At 39.6% G+C, this 24829-nt stretch overlaps 1 protein-coding gene across 3 annotated transcripts in view; it reads right to left on the bottom strand.

The window, feature by feature from the left end:
- LOC127417793 (C-terminal-binding protein 2-like) overlaps nt 1-22111 on the bottom strand; it is a 39436-nt gene extending 17325 nt beyond the window's left edge. For 2 of the 3 annotated variants that reach the window (XR_007893338.1, XM_051658030.1), the window contains exons 1-4: nt 12890-13022; nt 3908-4062; nt 3668-3812; nt 3350-3556 (exon numbers count right to left, since the gene is read on the bottom strand). Coding sequence is in view for 2 of the 3 variants with exons in the window: in XM_051658030.1 (XP_051513990.1) it covers nt 3350-3556; nt 3668-3812; nt 3908-4062; nt 12890-13007 (625 nt within the window). In the remaining variant the exon portion in view is untranslated. Of the gene's footprint in view, nt 1-3349; nt 3557-3667; nt 3813-3907; nt 4063-12889; nt 13023-20145; nt 20311-20468; nt 20519-21984 lie in introns of those variants that run through there. The other variant, XM_051658031.1, reaches the window with a different exon arrangement.
- Between the last annotated feature and the right edge of the window lie 2718 nt (nt 22112-24829).

Below are 24829 nucleotides of genomic sequence, written 5' to 3'. Positions count from 1 at the left end.
ATCTGCTCAACATAATAGGCCATAAGCTGGAAATTGTGTGAGCTCACAGGGTCCTGGCTCAGCGATCCGCTGAGGGAGACAGGCCTCAAATCAATTCTGGCCGCAAATCAATTCTGGCAAAATTTCTGAGTTCATCCGATAAAGACAAATGGATTGATTTCAGATTACTTTACTCTGGATAGGGACACCCAGCAGGGTTACCCTCTTTCCCCATTATTCTTCTGTCTTGTTGTTCAGCTGCAATAAGAAAGATGATTTTCCAGGGGTGATGGCAGGAGGTGTGGCGCATAAGCTTTTGCTTTATGCAGATGATATTTTATTATTCGTCTCCGACTGCACTAGATCTACACCTTGCCTCCACAGAATTATTCATTCCTTTTCTAAGTTCTCAGGATACGGAGTTAATTGGTCTAAATCCGAAGCTTTGGCTCTGACAGCGTACTGCCCAGTTACGGCTTTTCAGCCAGGCGCCTTTCAGTGGCCCAAATAAGGTATAAAGTATTTGGGTACTTTATTCCCAGCAAATTTGTGTGATTTAGTTAGAGTTAATTTTGACCCTTTAATAAAAAGGTTTGAGCGATGTGGGCAGGTGGGCTTCATAACCTTTATCGATGATTGGGAAGGTTAATGTTATTAAAATGAACTGTATTCCAAAATTCAACTACCTGCTACAATCTCTCCCTGCAGATGTCCCCCTCTCTTATTTCAAGCAATTTGACAGCATAGCGAAGTCCTTCATTTGGAATGGTAAACATTCCAGATTACATTTCAGTAAGCTGCGTAGGCCAATTGACAAAGGTGGGCTAGGCCTACCCATGATTTTGTTTTATTATTATGCGTTCGGTCGCAGACATTTGGCTCATTGGTCGCTTGCACCTGAGAGAGCCCCTCCCTGGTTTTGTATTGAACAGGAAGTTCTTGACCCTATTTCGCCATTGCAAAGCCTATCATACTAACCGGAGAAGTTAAAGTTACACTCCGTTATCTCGCATTTGCACTCAGTATAGACAAGTGTCCAGTGTGACATTTAATTCAGACATTTATTTAAATGTTGCCTCGAGCATATGGCTGAACCCAAAATTTTGTATTAATAAGTCCCCTTTCTGCTGATTTTCTTTGAAAACTTGATTCAACATTTTGGGATTCCCAGGTCTCAGTTCTTTAGGTATTTACAGCTGCACCACCTGCCCTGTACTATTTTTGGGAGTAGCATACACCCCCCTAAAGCAGCAGACACTCTGGGAGGGGTGATTACTGCTTTTGGAAAAGGTAATGAGGAATCAGTGTATTACTCCCTGCTAATTCAGAGTCTGGGGGGTGGAGCTTTAACTTCTATCAGAGACTATGGGAGAAAGATTTAAACTTGGTATTGGAGGAGGGAGAGTGGGCTAGGATACTAAAAAACATCAAGTCTGGGTCTAGAGGGAGCTACCACCCCTGGAGTCACGAGTATGAATCCAGGGCATGCTGAGTGACTCCAGCCATGTCTCTTAAGCAACCAAATTGGCCCGGTTGCTAGGGAGGGTAGTGTCACATGGGGTAACCTCCTCGTGATAGCTATAATGTGTATTTCCCGCTCTCGGTGGAGCGTATAGCGAGTTGTGCGTGGATGCCGCGGAGAATAACGTGAAGCCTCCACACGCGCCGTCTCCGCGGTAATGTGCTCAACAAGCCACGTGATAAGATGTGCAGATTGACTGTCTCAGACGCGGGGGCAACTGAGATTCGTCCTCCGCCACCCGGATTGAGTCACTAAGCCACCACGAGGACTTAGAGCACATTGGGAATTGGGCATTCCAAATTGGGGAGAAAAGGGGAGAAAAAAAAAAAAGTCTGCATCTAGAGATGCAAGGGTGCACCTAAAGATTTTACATTGATTCTATTGGACCCTCTCTAGATTGTATAGGCCTGGTCTTAAAGACACACCCACCTGCTGGCGATGCCAATTAGAGGATGGAGATATAACTCATGTATTTTGGTAGTGTGATAAGATCCAGGAGTTTTGGTTGAAGGTTCAGAGTTTTGTGTGTGACGTATTGGGCACTCGGGTTTCATTTTGCCCCAGACTCTCTATTTTGGGAGATGGGGCGGTCAGCGATGTAGAGAATAGACACATAAAGAGTTGGGTCCTAATCAGTGTCATGATCGCCAAACAGATCGTTTTAAGGAGATGGAGGTCGGCTGGAGTGCCCTCATTTCAGGAGTGGTGCTCGGAGATGGGGAGGGTGGTGGCCTTTGAAGAAGGGTCATTTAGAACACTGGGGAAAGGTGTTGTTTGTGGGGAAATGGGGCGGATATCTGGCAATTCTGGAGAGCTCTCAGGGAGGGGAGGTGGAGAGAGAGGTGTAGTTGTCAATATCTGTGATTATTATTTTTATTTTTTTTTTGTGTGTCTATAATCATGTATGACCACTGGGATGTTGTTGGGGGCCAGGGTGGGGTTGGGGATTGGGAGGGGTAATAGTGGGGGTGAATTGTTGATTCTGTGCATATATGTGTTTTGTTATTCTGAGCTTAATATGTGAATCAAATTGTTAATCAGAAAAAAAAACAAGTAAAAAAATAGAACAATTACTTAACATACCATTGCAATTTTTAACAAACTTTTCTTCAGTACAAAAGCACTCTTGCTTGTGATAATGCTCAATTTTTAGTATTATTTTAAACATTATTTATTAATCATTATTTATTATTATTATTATCATTATGAGTTTCTACAGTGAGGATTACATTTTACTATACAGTTATAATGTATTTCTGTTGAGATGTCTTAAATTTCAGGCGTTTAGCTTTTATTATGAATCGTGCTTTTACTTCGTTTATTTTTTCGGAAGTTTAACTTCTCCGGATAAACAGTTCGCTACATGGTTCAATTATTTAAATTATATAAAAATAACGCTTCACAGTGGATTGGTGCTCTGCTCTGTCATCTCTCATACAGTGCAAATGATTCTCATAGTCTGTGGAGTTTCCAGTGTATGAGCGGTGTTTTAATTTAAAGGTCATGCAGCTCATACAGACTAAGATTGCAGCATTTCACGGTTTAATAATCATACTAGGACATATCACGATTTTAATTTGATTGTGTATTTCAGTGTAAAAGGAGTAACAGAGCACACGCTCATAAGCGTGTGAGCATTTGAAAGCAGTCGTGTATCAGTAAGACAGTGTGCGGGTACCAAACAGAGTCGGTGCTCGGTACTACCGGTACTTTAGAATCACTGGTATCGTTACATCTTTTTAATTTTAGTACCGAAGTACCGGTACTTTTGACAACACTACAACAAACACTAAAATCAAATACATCCTAGTAGCTAATACTGATCTAAAGGTAAGATCAAGAACTTACCAAGCCCGATGATGCCCAGTGTCTCTCCTCGAATGCGGGCAGCACCTCCAGCCACCTCCCTGATCTGCTCCACGCTGGAGGCACGAGTGCCCTCACGTAGAGCCTGATGCATCCAGGTGACGCGGCGGTACAGATTCAGAATTAAACACATGGCAGTGTCTGCCGTTTCCTCCACAGATGCCGCTGGCACATTACATACTGCTATACCTGTTCACGATTGAGATCAGGATGGATTGGACAACAAGTTCAAATGGTTGATTCTGAAACCAATCAAATTTACATTTCATTATACAAGAACACAACTGGGTTAAAACTCACCCAACTCTGCTGCAGCTTTAATATCAACATTGTCAAATCCACTGCCAATCCTCACAATGACACGAAGACCTTTGAATTTGTCCAGGTCATCTCGTGAGAGTGTAATGGTGTGGTAGAGCAAAGCTCCAACGGCCTCATTTAGAACCTACGGCAGCACAAATGGTCAGAGTAAAAACTCAGAGACATGAAACCAATTGTATAAGAAGCAGGCTTAGAAAGGGGAATAAACTGGGACAATACCTTCTCGTGAATCTCTTGGGTGGACTGGGCATCACAGAAGGCCACAGTGGCCACGTCCTTCAGTATAGGCATCTCCACTGTGCAGTCCCGCCCGTCCAGCAGTGCCACCAGGGGACGAGGGTGCATGGGCCCATTGAGGATGGGTGGTCGAATGCCTGCAGGACACATGCATCACTTTATTTGACATTTAGCCATCGCTATAAAGCTTTTAAATTTAACTATTTCATAAACAATCTTAAATGCCTTTATGATTTATCAAATAAAAGTTGAAAATGAGCAAGACACTCAATCGAGTGCCTTGCTTGTTTTCAACATTAATTTGATGTTGATAGCAGCCCCACTCGGTAATGAGAACCTCTCCTTATAGGATTATATTTGGATATCTTCAAACAAAAGGTAGCAGACTTCCTGCATCCAGAAAGAAAATGTTTGACATAGAATATAACTGGTTGAACCTTCAATGATTCAGTTGAAAACCGTACAGACTATCAATTAACCAGTGATGACAGGTCTTCTAGTATTGTATTTGTGTGATCTCGGGCACACAATCTACTGGGATAAATAAGAATCAGATTAATGTCAGAACAGATTCAAAACAATGGTGCCAATACAAGGCAGTACCATTAGAGAAGAAAAATCCTAAAATGATTAACATTTTAAAACCATATAAGCACTATGCTGACACTAATATGAAAAGCACCTTATCTTGACACCAAATGCCACTAAAATTGTAATTAGCAACAAATATTTGAAGTTTATTTGCCAGTGGGGGCAAACACCAAAGGATCAGTGTACTAGCCCTATTAATAAACAGCAGCATTGGCCATCTTCTGCTACTAAGATGAAATTTACTTCAAGGTTCATTAACTCTGATTAGGTGCTATGTATAATTGGTTCACTGGTTTGTTAGGAAAAGCAATTTTCTCTTGCAATGCTGGCCAGAAATTAAGCTTCATCAAACAACTACATCCTGTAACCAAATAGCCATCTTCCTTTATGAGTGTTGCAAAACTACAGTGCATTCAGAAAGTATTCAGATCCCTTCATTTTTTTCACATTTTGTTATGTTGCAGCCTTATGCTAAAATGCTTTAAATTATGCATTTATTTTCACATCAATATACACTCCATACACCATAATGGCAAAGCAAAAACCAGATTTTGATAACTTTGATGAATGTATTAAAAGAAAAAACTGAAATATCACATAAGTATTCAGACCCTTTGCTATGACACTTGAAATTTAGCTCAGGTGCATTCCATTTCTCTGGATCACCTTTAAGATGTTTCTAAACTTTGACTGGAGTCCACCTGTGGGAAATTCAATAGATTGGACATGATTTGGAAAGGTACACACCTGTTTATATAAGGTCTTACAGCTGAAAATGCATATCATAGCACAAACCAAGCCATGAGGTCAAAGGAACTGCCTGCAGAGCTCAGAGACAGGATTGTGTTGAGGCACAGATCTGAGGAAGGCTACAAAACATTTTTTGGCTGCATTGAAGGTTCCCAAGAGCACAGTGGCCTCCATAATTCTTAAATGGAAGTTTGGAACAACCAGGATTCTTTCTAGACCTGACCGCCCAGCCAAACTGAGCAATTGGGGGAGAAGGGCCTTGGTAAGAGAGATGACCAAGAACCCTAAGGCCACTCTGGTTGAGCTCCAGAGATCATGTGTGGAGATAGGAGAAACTTGCAGAAGGACATCCATCACTGCAACACTCCACCAATCTGAGCTTTATAGCAGAATGGCCAGACAGAAGCATCTCAGAGCAAGACATTAAAAAACAACTAAAGGACTCTCAAACTGTGAGAAACAAGATTCTCTGGTCTGATGAAATGAAGATTGAACTGTTTGGCCTTAATTCCAAGCATCATGTCTGAAGGAAACCAGGCACTGCTCATCACCTGCGCAATACCATCTCAACGGTGAAGCATGGTGGTGGTAGCATCATGCTGTGAAGGTGTTTTTCAGCAGCAGGGACTGGGGGACTGGTCAGGGTTGAAGGAAAGCTGAACGCAGCAAAAGAGAGATATCCTTAATGAAAAAACTGTCCAGAGTGCTCATGACCTCAAACTGGACTGAAGGTGCACCTTCCAACAGGACAATGACCCTAAGCACACAGCCAAGACAACACAAGAGTGGCTACGGGACAACTCTGTGAATGTCCTTGAGTGGCCCAGCCAGAGCCTGGACTTGAACTCAATTGAACATCTCTGGAGAGACCTGAAAATGGCTGTCCACCAACAGTCCCCATCCAACCTGACAGAGCTTGAGAGGATCTGCAGAGAAGAATGGCAGAAAATCCCCAAATCCAGGTGTGCAAAGCTTGTCGCATCAACCCCAAAAAGACTTGAGGCTGTAATTGCTGCCAAAGGTGCTTCAACTAAGTACTGAGTTCAGGGTCTGAATACTTATGTAATGTGACTTCAGTTTTTTCTTTTTAATAAATTTGCAAAGTTACCAAAAATCTGTTTTTTGCTTTGTCATTATGGGGTATGGAGTGTAGATTGATATGAAAAAAAATAAAATAAAAGCATTTTAGCATAAGGCTGCAACGTAACAAAATGTGAAAAAAATGAAGGGGTCAGAATACTTTCTGAATACACTAAATATTCTCGAGTCTTTAAACAGTATTAATGTTCTTTCAGTCCCTTCTGATTTCGGTTTTGAGTCAAATAGATTGCTTTATTTCAACAAAATGTCCATATGATGCCAAACTAACAATGCCAAAGTAAATGTGCAAGCTGTAAAATTTAAAAAATTAATAGTAGTGGCATGATAAATTCCAGGAAAAAAAAGTGATTTTTACTCAGACACCCCCACCAAACATCCCCCAACAAACCAGACGTCCGTCCCAACCCCGCCCCCTAACCTGACAAATGAAAGTGTGAGCAGGGGACAGAGGGAGGGAAGGAGAGAAGGGGGCAGGGAGTCTTCACATAACTCGTAATGACCTACATTCAGTAGACTGGCAGCCAAATTACCTTTGTCTTCTCCATTCAACAAAACTATCACTAACTACTTCAGGCCTAACACATAATATATAACAAAAAGTAAAATCATGAAAAGCAATTTCACACCACAAAACACAACTAGCATAAGCAGAGAACAGCCAAACGATACATGTTGTTGCTAGGATGCAAATTAGGGCTGTCAACTGAGCTGAGAAACTAAATTCTGATTTTTACCTTAAATCAAAATTCAAATTACTTTTGAATTTTAATGTCACTAAATTTTTTTCATTGACTTTGTTCCACAGTCCACAAGAGGGTGCAACAAATACATTTAAACCAAACAGCAGCATGTTTTATTATTACAAAGAGCATTCATGGCTATTAAAATCCAGCATTCCATTTTAAACTAAAGTGCATTAAAAAAAATAGCCAGTTCATATCCTCAAATGTTAAGTAAATAGTAAAATGAGGAAAAAAAAAAATAAAATAAATACAAATAAAAATCGATAGACTGACATGTTTACATGGTGTTGCACTGGTGCCACCATACTACCCCAGAATCAAGCTTCCTAATAACAGTGATGCCACTTTGTTTTTCATTCATTACAGTTGTATGTACGAGAGTAATATTCCCAAATAGTACTGGTATTAGGCTGAACTTGGTGGTGAAGCAGCTCAGATACTGAGCACAGGGGCTGTTAAAACAGACTGAGCATAACAGAAAGGAACAGAACGTGAGAATGTCTTTAGCATTTTTAAGTTATATGCTATCAGTTACCCCGTTGAAGGTTTTCAAATACAGCACCCATATATCCCTAAGAAAAATGTCTGATTAGTGTGAATTTAAACCATTCAAATTATAAAGGGCTTCCTTAGACATACTAATGTCTAGTAACGTTTCCCTTGACTCAGCTAAAATGCAGAAAGATTTATATTGATGGGGAGCAGAGGTGGTAGATTAAATATACATTCTTAAATGGACCTAAGTGTGTCTAATTTGGAAATGCATAATTACAGTAAAGATCTAGCATCATTACTAAGTAAAATATCAAACTAAACCGGATGGTCATACGAAAGCAATTAGCTTCCAAATTAAAGAACCATTCCACAATGCAGTACTAAATTAACTGCATATACAGTACAGACACATGCAGAAGTGAAAGCTTTATGTTCTCCTCGAGTCTTTGGTGCATTTTTTTTTTTTTTTAAAGTCAAACACTTTAGGTTTATAAAGTGCATTTCAGTAGAAAGTCACCGATTTAGCTCAAACGCAGATGACAGAAAAAAGAGCTGTTGTAGCATTTTTGCTCATAGTTGACGATAACAGTTTTTCTATCAGTTGGGTAAAAAGCTGACCTGTCAAACAATGAGGAACTTATTCATATCACAGCCAAACACAGACCAACTACAGGAAGGACATTTCTGAGAAAAAGCAGGAGCACAAAAAAATTAAACAAATTTTGCTTACAACAGCTCAGGCATGTGCAATGTAAGAGAACATGGATGGGGATTGAGATAAAATTATCTAAAAGGATTCCATCATCAGATTCCTGGGTCATTTGCTTCTCGATTTGCTAATTCCTTTTTCTGTTGGTTTATTGAAATTATATTAAAATAAATACATTAAAATGGACATCTATTACAAAGCTAATAATTTTTAATCTTGGAGGTAAAAAAACAAAACAAAAATCAGATGTAAAATGTTTCCTTTCATATATACAGGAAGAAATCTCCTTGTGGGGTCAGCTATTGATATTTGCCTTATGAGACAGGATGAATCAGTTGTAATAATATATACCTTAATGTTTCAAAATGAGGTTTATTACTTTGTTAACATTAGGACCTCATTCAGTAAGAAAAACAAAACAAATACAGTATAACCTGTATACATGTAGCATGCTAATTTGAAAGAAAAGCGAGTCAACATCTTAATATTTAACATCAAGAACTTTATCTGTCACTGAAGGAGCATGTTCTCAACCCTTTTTGTGCCTGGCTCTCCCAAAATTCTGGCGGTTTTCTTTAAGGCTCTTGACATCTTCAGTTAACATACAGAGATACCAAATACCTTGGCAGTCTGCTCCTGTGTCAAACTCCAGAGCTGTACTTTCTTGAAGCTTAAACTCCTTAAGTGCAGCTATAAAAGTAATGTAATCAGAACAATTTTTGCACTCCTCGCTACTTGCCAGTTCTTGAAGCTCTTGAAGTAGGAAGCCACTTAGCTTGATGCTACCTCTCCAGTGTCTACTGCCTTCCGTTTGTCATAATCAAGTCTCTCTCTTTGACAGATCCTTTTCACTTTTAATGGTGAGAAGTCTGCATCCTTGAGGCTGGCTTCCTGTGCTTCCATGGCCTCCTCATGATGAGGCAGTACAAGACTTGCTGTGGCTTACTGTATACAGAGCTTCTGGCCTGGGTAAAACTTTCTCCTCGTTTCCATATATTCTGCCAGCAGTAAACATAAAGGGGGCCAAGTGATTTCCCCTGAGGCTTGCCAGCATGAAGCTTGTGTGGATCGCAACAGCTGAAGGCAGGCGTATTTCCCGTGGAACAACTTTCCATGATGAAAACACAGTAGTGCTCGTGTCTGGTTCTGGCCTGGGAACTTCATGCTATGAGAAGCAGTTCACACTCTTGTTGATAAGCCAAACACAGTGTACAAACCCTTCTTGCTTGTGTACTTAATCTTGTGATTTCTTGTGAATCTTTTTATAAATGAACCCTAATGCTACATCACATTCCCTATTCTCAGTTTCTAGAAAGTATTTGGTTGGGGGAAAAAATTACAGGTTTCATAACCAAAAATTTTTGTTTTCCAGAAACATTTTATAATATTTAAAGGCAGTATGTAAGATTCAGAAACCCTTGTTATTAATGGCACCTGTGGCCGTTAAGTGAACTGCAGCCAGCTACCTGTTGCTCGTGCTCACGCACACACTCCATAGGGACACGAGAGAGCAGACCAAAACAATGAAGTAACGTACAAAGAGGCTGAACGTGATTCACCAACATCATGCTGACAGATGAGGTAGCATAATTAAAATTACACAGTTATGATTGTTTTACTACAAACTTTGAAACTGCATATTATATTTGACTCTCCAGTGCTGGAACAGGGCTAAAACAAAGTGTGGATATAGGTCTGACTATGCGAGACTGTAGTTTGACGTAATCACTTTTCTTTGCATGATTGGCTATCGTATAAATGCAGTCAATGTCAGTGTTAGCTGGCTAGCCAGCTTTATCAATAGCTGTTAGCTAAATTTGGTGGATGATGACAGTAGCCGTTTATAAAAAAAAGTACATTATAAATATGTTGACAATTCAGTATTGATGTGATTCCATCACAACTGTCATTTTGATATCGATGTGCTATTGTTTTATAATAACAGATTGTATATATTTTCTGTATAACCAAATTACGTTACACTAATGAATGGGTCTTTTTGCATTATCTTGAACATTGTCTAACATTCATTTCATGTGTTATTGTAGTTTACCTTGCTGAATAATTACAGATTAACATTGACATTAACCTGACTTTTAGTATAAAGAGAAGATCGTTGAAATTATTTGAAAATTACGAAGCAAGGTAGTTTGCAATTCGTCAGCGTTAGCAAGCAAGGTCAAGTTAGCTGAAATTACACAGATCAATCCTTATGGCACTATATCTCACATGCTTTGCAGTTATGTAAGCTTACTTGTCCAATAAGAAGAACGCCAATTCAGGGTCGATTTTGTTCCCAAAAACCGAATGAAGGTCCCTCCAGGAATCAAATGCCCTGCCGATGTTCACTCTAGTTTTCGCTCGACCACGTTTCCGCTTAGCCAGATGGGATTCAGTAGATTATTTATTTTTTGTGTAGGAGTCGGTGTTTTGCTGGGAGCCAGACATTTGCTGGATTCCATCTCTAAAATAATGTTACCCAGTGTTGCAGTTTGTTGTCGCTGTTGAATAGCGGAAGAGAATCTATTACTGTCTGAGGCAAGGCTCTCGGGAGCGCGCCTAAAGTCACATCTTTTGGATTTTCCCGGCAAAAGCGTCCCGCTCCCTTCGCATGAAAATCAGTCTATAGGCTTTAATAGGCAACCTAGGAAGTCCGGGAAGGGCACATTTTTTAAGTTGCGTTACAAGCCGTTCACACATTGGCAAAAAAAAGGCGACTATTACATGAAATGTTTTAACATTTAAATACAATTATTTATTTTAAGGACACTCTACACAAAAGTGTGGTTACAGATAAAAACAGAATAATGTATCTATAATTCAAATCACACTGCACATGTAGCAGTCAAACACATTTTCATATTGCTGTATTCATACTGTATTTTCAAGCTGGAAATGACTGACTGCTAATTAAAAAAAAAAAAAAAAAAACTTTTACTACCATTCATTTAATCGTAATTTGTTGACAGCAACCTGCACAAAGAGCTCTTGAGTTATCTGCTCTAACTTTTGGGCTATTAACTTAAGGAAAAATACACTTGCAAATTGCTTTTTTTTTTTTCCACCAAACCCATCCATGCACATAACAAAATGCTGTTTACTTTTTACTTCAGTTGTTTGAATTCTACAATATCTTAGTCAGTTAGAAAGATGTCTCCTAGGGTCATAATTTGCCTCCAAAGTTAAGCAGTTTTATAAATGTCTGACCCTGCTATTGGTAAATATACTTTTTTTTTTTTTACAATTCAGAAATGTGTTTTACAATTTGGAATTCCGCTGCTTCCAGACACATTAATATTTCATCCCTGCAAAAAACATTTAATTGTGGGAAGCTCTGGTTAGGTTAACATGGAATGAATCTCCTATCATCCATCAAGACCTGTCAAGATCATAAAATTGGATTGCATAATGAAGGTTACAATGTGAACATGACAATGGTAGGACAGTCGTGGTAGGACAGGACAGTCAAAACGAAAAAAAAAATAAAATAAAAAAACTTTTCCAAAATGGAAATACAATTTCACAAAATCAGGGGTGACACCTGCCAGACATACTGAATATCTGGATGTGAGATTTCACTTTAAGTAATTATGATCGCATCACATTTGTCTAAGAAAAGCAGAGACAATATGCTGTTAAACCGTTCATCCAATAATTCACTTACCCCAAAATCTTGTTTGTAACAACAATGCTTGTGTGAGAACCAAATCTACTATGATGATCTGAACAGCCCCCACCTCCATCCATGACAGGTGTTGCTGCACTGGCGGCGATATGGGGGGTGGTGTAAGCCGCCTCCATGATGTTCACTAGCATGCACCCTCATGCTATCACAGACACAGAGCTATTGATTAAGGAGTGTGCCATGATGAGGCCTTAACGGAAATGCACACACCAAGACAACAGTACAGAATGTTCCGGAAGTGGGAATAAAAAAAATACTAGGCTGAAGGTGTGTGTGTGTGTGTATATATAAAAAAAAATGTAGGATACAGGAGAATAAAATGGCTGAGTAGCAAAAACAATCAATGACGCCTTCATAGAAACAAGGCAAACACTTATTCCTGTAGGGTCGTGGCGAGAATGGCATTGAGAGCACAGATGCCGTGTGTTGAGCCCGTGCCAGAGTGCATGAGAAAGAGAGAGGACTGCAACACAAGCATGGCCATGCAAACAATGCCATTCATTCACCGCTCATTTCTCCTCTGTTTTCACCCCCTCAGCAATCCTTCTCTCGCTTTCCCTCCCTCCGCGTTTCACCCCCCACATGGCCCTAACACACACTCACTCAAGGAGGGGGGGGGAAGGGTGGGTGGGATGATAATACAGCTGCACCACACCCTGCCTCCTGCTTGGCCAACACACACACACACACGCACACACACACACACACACACACACACAAACACTCACTCTTGCTCAAGCAGCAAGGACATGCACTAGACGCGCCAAAAGGGAAAAAATTCCGCCCGCTTCCGACACCACACCCATCTGTATCACTCCCACTGCTTTTTATGAGCGTCACACTCACACACACAACAGCAAAATATGACACAGGTACATGTACATCCAAACCTTGCATCATGAAATCCACGTGCCTGTCTTCTTTCCCCTCCTCTCCTTCTATTAGTCTCTCTCCACCCTTTACAATCAGTGTCAGGCTGTTTTTGCCTGGCAGACACCCATCTCCCATGTCATCCACACTAAGCCTCTCCCCCCACGGCACTGGTCCAATCAGAGGCCTGGGCTTTGAGCGCCGGCCAACCAGCACATACCTCCACGGCATTGACAAACAGCACTAGAGACAGTTAGGCAGTTGTTGTTTTTTAAAGGGACAGCATCTTCGACTCAGATCTACCATGACCCAGCTCTTCAGAAGAAACGCCTCCTTTATCCATCCTCCTCTCCCCACCCCCTGGACCTCACTCGCTCTTCCGCAGTAACTTCAATAAATATTATTACCAGATCTGAACACAATACTGAGTATTGTGAAAAATATACTGGGAGAAGGATCATACACATACATATATATATATATATATATATATATACACACACACACACACACACACACACATATATATATATAAATGTGTGTGTATGTGTATATAAATGTGTGTGTGTGTGTGTATGTATGTGTATATATATAATTTTTTTTGGTATATTTTTTAGCAAATCAAAATCACATTTCCAATGCCAAATGGCCTGAGTAGATGGCATTAAAAATACACTCAATGGATGTTATCCAAACAAAGAAAAATGACTTATGCTGAGGGGACTGAGGTCATCTCACTACTCACGGCAGTTAGTGAAGCGGTCACTAACTAGGTCTAGGTAAATTGCATAGTGACAGACACTTATTTGAATAGCATTTACAGGAATGTTTTCGTTAAGTGAGGCACTTACAATGGAAGTGCATGGGGCCAGTCCATAAACGCTACATTACACACAATTTCAAAAGGTATAGTCACAAGTAAATGTGTAAATCTTCACTGGGCTCACGATTCAAAATGATTCAGCATTATTTTCAGATATAATTTCCCTTTCTGAGCAAATCAGTGCAATAACGGATGCATGCTCGTCTTTCATGTTGCTGTGTGTTATCACAAATAAACTCTCCCATTGCTATGTGCTTGAGTTTGTGAATAAATTTCGAGGTCATAGATTCAATCTGGGACAATGGTTCTGTAGCACGCTTGGCTTTAGCATATGCACGCCAGACCATTCGTTTCTAGCATCTCACTCTTGCTGCATCCAAGAATCCATCTACTATTTCCGGGGAGATTTTGATGTGCGGATCAACTGGACATTTAACAATCCCATAATCCCTTGGGAGCTCAGGCGACGTCACGTTCAAAACACTGGATTTAAAGGAATGGCAGTGAACCGCGAGTCGGACAGCTCATCAACTGTAAGTGCTATATATACCAAGATAATTGTTCCTTGTGCTTAAATGGCGCTTGTTTAAAGCCAGAGCAGATCATTTTCACGGTTGTTGTTCTTACGTCATATTCGGGTCACGTGTCAATACCCAAGACCGTGGATGTAGTTTGACCGAAATCTATTCATACTACTCGCATGCATACCTAAAAGAACGTAATGTTTTAGCGGCAGATAAGTGCGTCCTTAATCAAATACAGAACATACTGTGACAGTACAAAGTTTCGGACGCAGGGTCTGTCTCTGGGGCACACAAAAACACTGCTGTGATTTAAATTGAACTCAGAATCGATTCTTAATTTTTGAGAATCGATTCAAAATCATTGGAGAATCGCAATGCATCAGAGAATCTATTTTTTCTCCCACCCCCAGCCACAAGATGTAAACATTATATGTATTAACATGATTTTAGTGTGATAAAATCTCTTACTAAGCTTATCTTTGCATCTAATATTACAACTTAGTTGCCATGATGACAAAACCTTGTGGGGAAATCCCCAAATCTATGAAACTGCATTCATGATGAGGTTCAGCTGGAATAGACACACCCAGCCCTGATTAATCAAATCAACACCTCAATAGAACTTTTTCAGCAGCATGAAGTTGGCTACAAGGTCTCACCCAGTAGCACACTATGCCAAGGTTGACAGAAATTCCAGAAATTAGGAAAAAGGTGATTGAAATAAATCAGTCTGGGAAGGGTAACAAAGCTATTTCAAAGGCTCTGGGACTCCAAAGAACCACAGTGAGAGCCATTATCTCCAAATGGAGAAAACTTGTCACAGTAGTGAACCTTCCCAGAAGTGGCCGACCTTTCAAAATTCCTCCAAGAGCACAGCGACAGCTCATCAAGGAGTCACAAAAAAGCCAAGGATAACATCCAAGGGGCTGCAGGCCTCTCTCGCATCAATAAAGGTCACTGTTCATGACTCCACTCTCAGAAAGACACTGGCCAAATATGCCATCAGTAGAAGAGTGGCAAGGCGAAAACCACTGCTAACCCAGCAAAACATTAAGGTTTGTCGGAATTTTGCAAAAACACACCTTGATGAACCACAAACCTTTTGGGAGAATGTTCTGTGGACTGATGAGTCGAAAGTAGAATTGTTTGGAAGACAGGGGTCCCGTTACATCTGCCGTAAATCAAACACAGAATTCCATAAAAAACATCATACCTACGCTCAAGTATGGTGGTGGTAGTGTGATGGTGATGCTTTGCTGCTTCAGGGCCAGGGCGACTTGCAATAATTGAGAAAAACATGAATTCTGCTCTCTACCAGAAAATCCTAAAGGAGAACATCCGGTCATCAGTCCGTGAAATGAAGCTCAAGCGCAACTGGATTATGCAGCAAGACAATGATCCAAAGCATAGGAGTAAATCCACCTCTGAATGGATCAAAAGAAGCAAAATTTAAGTTTTGGAGTGGCCTAGTCAAAGTCCTGACTTGAACCCGATTGAGATGCTGTAAGGCAGGACCTTAAACGGGCAGTTAATTCTCAAAAACCCTGCAATGTGGCTGAACTAAAGCAGTTCTGCAAAGCAGAGTGGGCCAAAATTCCACCACAGCATTGTGAAAGACTGATCTCCTGTTATCGGAAACGTTTGGTTGCAGTTGTTGCTACTAAAGGTGGAAAACCATCAATTAAATTTAAGGGGGCAGTTAGTTTTTCAAATGGGTGATGTGTGTTGGATAACTTTTTTGCTTCAATAAAAAAATATATATATTTGAAAACTGTATTTTGTGTTTACTCAGGTTGCCTGTGTTTTATATTATATCTCGTTTGACAATCTAAAACAATTTAGTATGAAAAATCAGAAATCAGGATGGGGGCAAATATTTTTCCACAGCACTGTACCCATAAACACATTAGGTTAGTAAGCCTTTTGTCACCCTAAAAGAATGCTAACACGTATAATGTTTACATCTTGTAGCTAAACAACGTGTACTTTAGTATTTATGGACTGGACCCATTAACTTCCATTTTAAATCCCTTTCTATGTCAGCTTTTTTGTTAAATATCCAGGGGAGCCAGGGACAAGTTGAAATTATTTGTGGTAATCAACATGACACCACAAATGCTGTCAGTTGAGCTTAAATTGTATTGAACCCAGAACATTCCTTTAATATGCCACCATTTCAATTTTTCCAACAATTATGCAATAAGGCACGAGAGGCTGTGCCACTTTGTGAATGTAGCCTACAAAGGAGTGGTGTAGTGGAATACAACCTCCTTTAGGCCTATTGCTTTTATAAAACAATTACAACTAGAGTCCGACTGATATGGGACTTTTGAGACCAATACCGATTTTAGAGCGGGGAAATTCACCGATTACCGATATGGTGGCCGATATATTAAATTTTTGAGCTGGAATGAAAACAGACCTTTTCTATGTGGATTTTTCACCGATTCTGCACCGATATGACTATGCAAAGGTACTCAGAAGGCTGCTTTCTTAAATATTTTTATCAAAGAATATTTGACATTATTATTATTATCCATTGTCAACAAATTCTAGAAATGAACACTGAGAAAATAAAAAATAAATAAAAACACAATAAATAGCTTAATAAACATCAGTACTGTATGTTCAGTATCAGTCAAATGCTGACCATTAAAATAAAGAATAAACAAAAAATTATTAGCTAAATAAACATCTGTACTGTTTAGTATCAGTCAAATGCTGACAATATTAATACTGCCGAGTCAAGATAAACAGCAGCAGCGGTGTTACACTGTATTCTGCTATACAAGTTCAGAGGAAACTTTCAACGGTGGAAAACCAGACTTTTAAATATTACATTTTATAAATGCAATGACTGGAATTGTTCAGTTGAAGGGGGTACCAAACTGTGAATCTTGAACAAAACAGTTTGGTGAATACATGTTTACACATTAGCTTCCACTCAGCTGACAACAAAAGTAGCTACGTGATTAGCTAGTTAGCTATAAGCTCGTTGTCACGGAGAGTAAAAGACGGATACCGTTTATTTTACTTTCCAGCATTGTGTCTCACCAACTAGGTAATAACATAGCATGAAATCTACACTCAACAGACACAATCCATCACTGCACCGTTGTCTGCTGAGCTGCAAAAAGATGCTCTGATGTTTACCTTTCAATCTGCTACATTACTGACTGCACTGACAAACTATAGCTGGCTAACAGCAAACAGACATGAGTGACATGGTTGTCAGGGACAAGGTTGACGTTATATTAATTATATTGAAAAGGGAAAATTATGGGGTCATTGTTTATTAACTTTCCAGTATGTATTTCACAAACTAGTTAACAACTTACCGTGATGACACACAGCTCAACCCCGCCCTGTCTGCAGAGCCACCGTCAGCTCAGAGTCAGCTCTGTAAACAGTGGAGTCGGAGTGCGCTCTGCTGGACAAACTACGCTAGGAACCCAATTCTAAAGCATTGTTTTCTGCATTAAGTTTTCATATCGGTAAAATATACGCCGATACCGATATATTGGTGAAAGGCCAATATCGGCCGACCGATAAGTCAGTCGGGCACTAGTTACAACATTATAAAAAAATCTTCTCTGGGGGGCCTTGGTAGCTCAGCGAGTACTGACGCTGACTACCACCCCTGAAGTCGCGAGTTCGAATCCAGGGCGTGCTGAGTGAGTCCAGCCAGGTCTCCTAAGCAACCAAATTGGCCCGGTTGCTTGGGAGGGTAGAGTCACATGGGGTAACCTCCTCGTGGTCATGATTAGTGGTTCTCGCTCTCAATGGGGCACGTGGTAAGTTGTGTGTGGATCGCAGAGAGTAGCATGAGCCTCCACATGCGGAGTCTCTGCGGTGTCATGCACAACAAGCCACGTGATAAGATGCGCGGATTGACGGTCTCAGGAGGCAACTGAGACTTGTCCTCCGCCACTCAGACTGAGGCAAGTAACTGCGCCACCATGAGGACCTACTAAGTTGTGGGAATTGGGCATTCCAAATTGGGAGAAGGGGATTAAAAAACATTGACTGAAGCGTTAATTTTTCTTTGGTAAATTCATTATGTCCATCCTTGTATTAGAAGAAACTCTGAGTAATGTGCAGCAATATAAACAGTAGTTTGGTGAAGTAGTATTTTGTTTCATAGCGGTTACTAGAGTGTATTTTTGCACAATTGAAACTCTGACCAATTAACATCCAGGACCAGATTTTTAACAGCTAATTATGAAACATTTTGTATTTGCCCTCTAAACTGCATAAATTAGGTTTACTACTAAAATAACTTGACATTATGCAAGTCTTAAACAACATGTTTTTTGGATAATATGGCTTCCAAAATGATGTTCCTGTATTTTTGGTCTTTTTATAAAAGGGAACCTTTCATGACATTTACATAAAATGCTTAGAACAAATCAGAAGTCATGCTGAAACAAGCCAAAACCTACAAATAGTGATATGAAGGCAGTGAGAACATTCCCAAATTGCTCTGTCAATCAAATGCAACCTAAAGTTCATGATGCCGAATTACATAAGGTGTTCTTACAAAATCTAACAAGCATGCCGATGTTGTGATGTAATGTTAAATACTGCTGTGTTGTGTCAGTCATTTCTGGGGGAGGCATTTTTATACAATGTAATGGATATATTCTTCCAATTTCACTGATTAAATATCACACGACTACTACCAATTTCCATCAAACACGGGGTCAGTACATAAGGATATTATGAATTTAGTCAGCAAGTCTAATATCTGCATTGTCTAAAAACAGAAGAGGCATCATAGTTCCTTTTCTTTGATGCTAATGAGCAGCTATGCCACTCTTTTTGAACGTTTGCCAAAAGCATAAAAGGGATTGCAATATGAGACTAAATGGAAATCTAAGGAGGGCTAAATGTTCCTTAGATTTTATGAGACAGACAGAGAAAATGGAGAGGAATTAAGCTGTGAAGTTTTATTTCTGTAGTAACGCAGTATTAAATAGAGCAGTGCTTTAACCCACACATTGTCAGTTGTTTTTTAATAACAGCGTTTGATCTCACATCACTTAAGCTGACCAAACCGCCCATGCACCAGACAGGAAGGAGAAAAGATCGAGAACAGAGCTCTAACTGTCTCAAAGCTCCTTTACCCATCTTACCACAAACATGCCACACTGTGGAGGAACATTCATATCACCCCATCCATCATCCAGACAGTGCCACACAATTTACTTTAGCTGTGCAAATTCATGAACAAAAAGATAATAGAACAGCAGAAATCATTAGACCTTACTCTATGAACATTTGGGTGGAAGCGAAAATAGTTTAGGCCCAACCATAAGGGTCTAATCATTTAAGCAAATGGAAATCTGACTACCTACAGTTGCAAACATAATTTCATTCCAAGGTAAAACTCCACATTGAAATGTTGGGTTGTCGCTTAGATCTCATTTTAGCTGCAACTGGGAGAAACAGAGCACAGTTTTTTTTTCTGTGCTTTCTTTGTCTTTTATTACTTTTTTGCAGTTTATTATCATGTAGTAACACACTGAAATAGTGATTGATATATGTCATCATGAAATCTGAGACCCTCCCTTGAAATCCAAACACAAGTGGTCACAGGAGACTCATTTAAGATGCATTGTAATACCAGGTGTAAACAGGGCCATAAATGCAAATTCTAGGAATAGAGCACCCACTTTTCACAATCCAATCAATACTGGAGGACAAATCATTTTCCAGTCTGCATTTGTTCCCTGTTGAATATCAATTCACTCAAGAAATATATCATATTACATAAATTGGGTTGCAAAAGTCATTTCACATTGGCTTTAAAATAAGTTTTCTTTTGGGGGGGGGGGGGGGGGTTGTTGAAGGTTTACTTTAATTTATTGAAGTCCACAGCATCTATTTTTTCCATCGAATAATGTGGAATACATTTTGAGGTTCTCACCTTCACAGATGCGGTCCAATCTCTGCCGCTTCACTTTGTGTTTGTCCATTAAAGCCATCGGCTGGCAGATCTTCCGTAAGACCAGCTAAGGCCACAACACGACAAGGAACTCACAGCACAGAGTCGCAGAGTCCAGTTCACAAACCACCCAAATGCTCAAAATACCTGTAATGATCAATTTTACATGTTAACATTCCGAAACATGCACTTCGTGTAATATGTCATGCATCTCATTTGGCGTAAAATGTCTTCTAGCATGCATTCATGACAGTATGTGTAAATGACTGATACTTGTAGATAGTGCTGGAAAAGAAATGACTCACCTGATATCAAAGCCAATCAGCTACTCTTCAGATGTTACTGTCCTTGACAACTGAAGGGGGAGGGCACAAGCATAAACATTTAATAGCTTTGTTCATAATGAATAAAAAATAATAATAATAAAAGTGTATTTTGCATTTTAATTTTTATAAAAATATGAATATTTAAGAATTTTAAATAAGGTTACATTTGTAACGATTTGTACAAGGTAACAATGCTTTTACAGCATTTATTAATCTTGGTTAAATGTTAAATTCAACATATACAAACATGTTTTTAAAATCAAATGTTGTGCATGTTAACATAAGTTAATGCACTATGAACTAACAATGAACAATTGTATTTTTGTTAACTAACATTAACAAATATTGATGAAGGTTGTAAATGAAAAATATTGTTCATTGTTAATGATACCTAAAGCATTTACTAATGTTACCAAATGTAACCTTGTTATTAAAAATGCTACTGAATTTTTCATAAGAAAACAGAGATTCATAATGAAATAATTTTAACAGTACTTTTGCTGCTTTACATTCAAGAACAGTAAATACACTTCAAATAAATATTACAATAACTTTAAATAATTTGGCAGTTGAGGCGTTTTTGAAAGTTTGCCTAACTACCGTTTCAAACTCACCAGTGTATTTAACATATAAAGACTACTTATGTGACAGTTGACACTTAAAATCAATAAGTACAACAAACGAGTGGACATTTAATTTCAACAACATCGTTTTGAGCGTTAATATGAGTATCTCTGTATGACTTCAGCTTCATTTCTTTCATTTATTTAGAGACCCACACCACTCCTGTTGCTCGTGAAACACAAGAACGTGAGTTGAGAGTGCGTAGAGTATCTACGTTCAAGAAAAACCACTACATTGCAAATGTTTTAAGTAAAAACATTAATAAATTACGTGAGGCGTCGCATCCCCGTGTCTCGAGCTCTCTTCGCTCATCATTATGGGAGCATTCGCGAGACTCTAAAACTGCGCGGACAGTAAGTGAGCTCGAGCTCAAAACATTCTCGTGCATCTGTGTAAACTTGAAGTTTCGTTGTTTAAAACGGGAACGTTTTAGTTTTGTCGCATCGCTCTCTCACGTGCGACGCAAACGGGGTGCAAGTACTTTAGTTTTAGCACAGCGCTAGCTAATTAGCACATGCAGCAGGACACAATGCATCTACCTGCACAATTAACACTAAAACCAGTGAGGAAAAACATCTAAAGCAAACCTGGACGAATAATCGGCAATTATTCGTAATTGTTAATCGCTCTTATAATCATTTTAGTCTCTGGGAGTGTTGTACCGATGAGTGTTAATGTACACATTGAGGAAAGCGCTTTGACTGTGGTTGCTAACTGAGCTACCAAACATTAGAAACACACACACAGAGTGTGAGATAGAGATACACAGTTATCACAACACACTGCAGTCTCATAGCACCTATGATCAACAGTGTGGTGTGAGTTATGCTTCAAAGACAGTCCAAAAGAAGCGCAATGCAGTCCCACTCACCCGAGAAAAGCGTCTCTGGAGGTTGATGTACGGGTCAGTGTGGTCACAGTGAACGAATCAACTCTTCCCCTTAATTACTCGCCATGAAATCTGCACAGAAAAGGAAGTCGAGGCCGCATAGACAACGTGCTGTGAAAAGAGCGACTACTCAGAGCCAGACATGAGCGCTGAACAGAGGAGCGCCTCCTACAGGTCAGTCTGTGATATTTTAGGCTCTCCAGGGATGAACATGAACAATTGGTTTGACCCCTGAGATATTCATTCTTCGTCTTACATCAGATTATTCGTTTAAATACAGATGCAGTTTGAGTGTACATGCATAATTCTGGTGGATGTATTAGGTTACGTGCAGCGTTCCCCTTGTCTAAGATTAAAATGGCATAACTAAAGACGATTTTACTTGATCTTTACCGGTATCAGATGATAACACATTCGTCATATAAAACTGGGGTTTACATAGAGGTTTGTGAGAAACCCTTGGAGTATACAGCATGAGGCATTTTGAAATTGTATATACATATATAGAAAGAGAGAGATTCACCTACCGTGACCACACTGACCCACAGACAGACAGACAGATAGAGTGCATTCAGAAAGTATTTATTTTTTTTTTTACATTTTGCTGTTGCAGCCTTATGCTAAAATGCTTTAAAAAATTTCACTCAATACCCCATAATGACAAAGCAAAAACCAGATTTTGTATAACTTTGAAAATTTATTAAAAAGCAAAAACTGAAATATGTCAGTGTGATAAGTATTCAGACCCTTTGCTATGACACTTGAAATTTAGCTCAGGTGCATCCCATTTCTCTGGATCATCTTTGAGATGTTTCTACACTTTGATTGGAGTACACCTGTGGCAGATTCAACTGATTGGACATGATTTGGAAAGGCACCCACCTGTCTATATAAGGTCTTACAGCTGAAAATGCATATCAGAGCAAAAACCAAGCCATGAGATCAAAGGAACTGCCTGCAGAGCTCAGAAACAGGATTGTGTCGAGGCACAGATTTGGGGAAGGCTACAACATTTTTTTGGCTGCATTGAAGGTTCCCAAGAGCACAGTGGCCTCCGTAATTCTTAAATGGAAGAAGTTTGGAACAACCAGGACTGTTCCTAGACCTGACCGCCCAGCCAAACTGAGCAATCAGGGGAGAAGGGCCTTGGTAAGAGAGGTGACCAAGAACCCGATGGTCACTCTGGTTGAGCTCCAGAGATCATGTGTGGAGATGGGAGAAACTTGCAGAAGGACATCCATCACTGCAACACTCCACCGATCTGGGCTGTACGGCAGAATGGCCAGACGGAAGCCTCTCCTCAGTGCAAGACATAAAAAAAGCACCTAAAGGACTCACAGACTGTGAGAAACAAGATTCTCTGGTCTGATAAAAAGATTGAACTGTTTGGCCTTAATTCCAAGCATCATGTCTGAAGGAAACCAGGCACCGCTCATCACCTGCGCAATACCATCTCAACGGTGAAGCATAGTGATGGTAGCATCATGCTGTGAAGGTGTTTTTCAGCGGCAGGGACTGGGGGACTGGTCAGGGTTGAAGGAAAGCTGAACGCAGCAAAATACAGAGATATCCTTAATGAAAACCTGGTCCAGAGCATTCAGGACCTCAGACTGGGCTGAAGGATCACCTTCCAACAGGACAATGACCCTAAGCACACAGCCAAGACAAGAGTGGCTTAGGGACAACTCTGTGAATGTCCTTGAGTGGCCCAGCCAGAGCCCGGACTTGAACCCAATTGAACATCTCTGGAGAGACCTGAAAATGGCTGTCCACCGACAGTCCCCATCCAACCTGACAGAGCTTGTGAGGATCTGCACAGAAGAATGGCAGAAAATCCCCAAATCCAAGTGTGCAAAGCTTGTTGCATCATCCCCAAAAAGACTTGAGGCTGTAATCGCTGCCAAAGATGCTTCAACTAAGTACTGAGTTAAGGGTCTGAATACTTGTCAATGTGATATTTCAGTTTTTTCTTTTTAATAAATTTTCAAAGTTATCAAAAATCTGTTTTTTGCTTTGTCATTATAGGGTATGTAGTGTAGATTAATGTGAAATAAAAAATAATTTAAAGCATTTAGCATAAGGCTGCAACAAAGTGTAAAAAAATAAAATTAAAAAAATGAAGTGGTCTGAATGCAGTATAGATGGATGGATGGGAGGATGGACAGACACATGGTGTTTTTGGTATGACACAAATACTTTGGGATCACTGGCGTCTTCCGTGAAGTAGTAAAGACCTTATCTGAAATTACATTTCTTTATGCAAACAAAAATGGCACATTTAGAAATAATCCACTTCAGGCACAAGTACAAACTTTTTGTGGTGAATATCGTTTCTTTCCTCAGTCTACTGTTACCGTCATCATACAGTTATTGTTAATATTTCCTTAACTGGAACATTCAAATCCTCAGCCATGATATTCTGCTCCCTAGATATGGCCAGAGATTATTAAACCCAAGATGGAGCACTTGTTTTTAAATGAATGGGAGCAATTGGAACAGCCAATATGGCGGATGTGGAAACAAAAGTTCCGCCTTACATGTGAAAGTGCCAATCACCTTTTAGATACAAATATGGCCTGTCAGTCAACTCAAGAAAGCGCATGTGCATTAGCTGGACTAGCCTGAAACTTTTTATTTTTAGCTTGATCTGGGCTAGAGAAACTCAATTTTTCATACTACTGTTGTCAGATTTTACTGCTGATTTAAATTATGTTCTTTGATCATAATTTTGACCAACCGTTTGAGATTTCAGTCTTATAAACACTTAATAAACATTGATTTAATTAAGGACACTTATATAATTAATATCTTTAAGGGAGTAGTAACG

This window comes from Myxocyprinus asiaticus, chromosome 27 (genome assembly GCF_019703515.2).
Source record: "Myxocyprinus asiaticus isolate MX2 ecotype Aquarium Trade chromosome 27, UBuf_Myxa_2, whole genome shotgun sequence".
Lineage (NCBI taxonomy): Eukaryota > Metazoa > Chordata > Actinopteri > Cypriniformes > Catostomidae > Myxocyprinus > Myxocyprinus asiaticus.
This window is presented reverse-complemented; position numbering and strand designations above follow the sequence as displayed.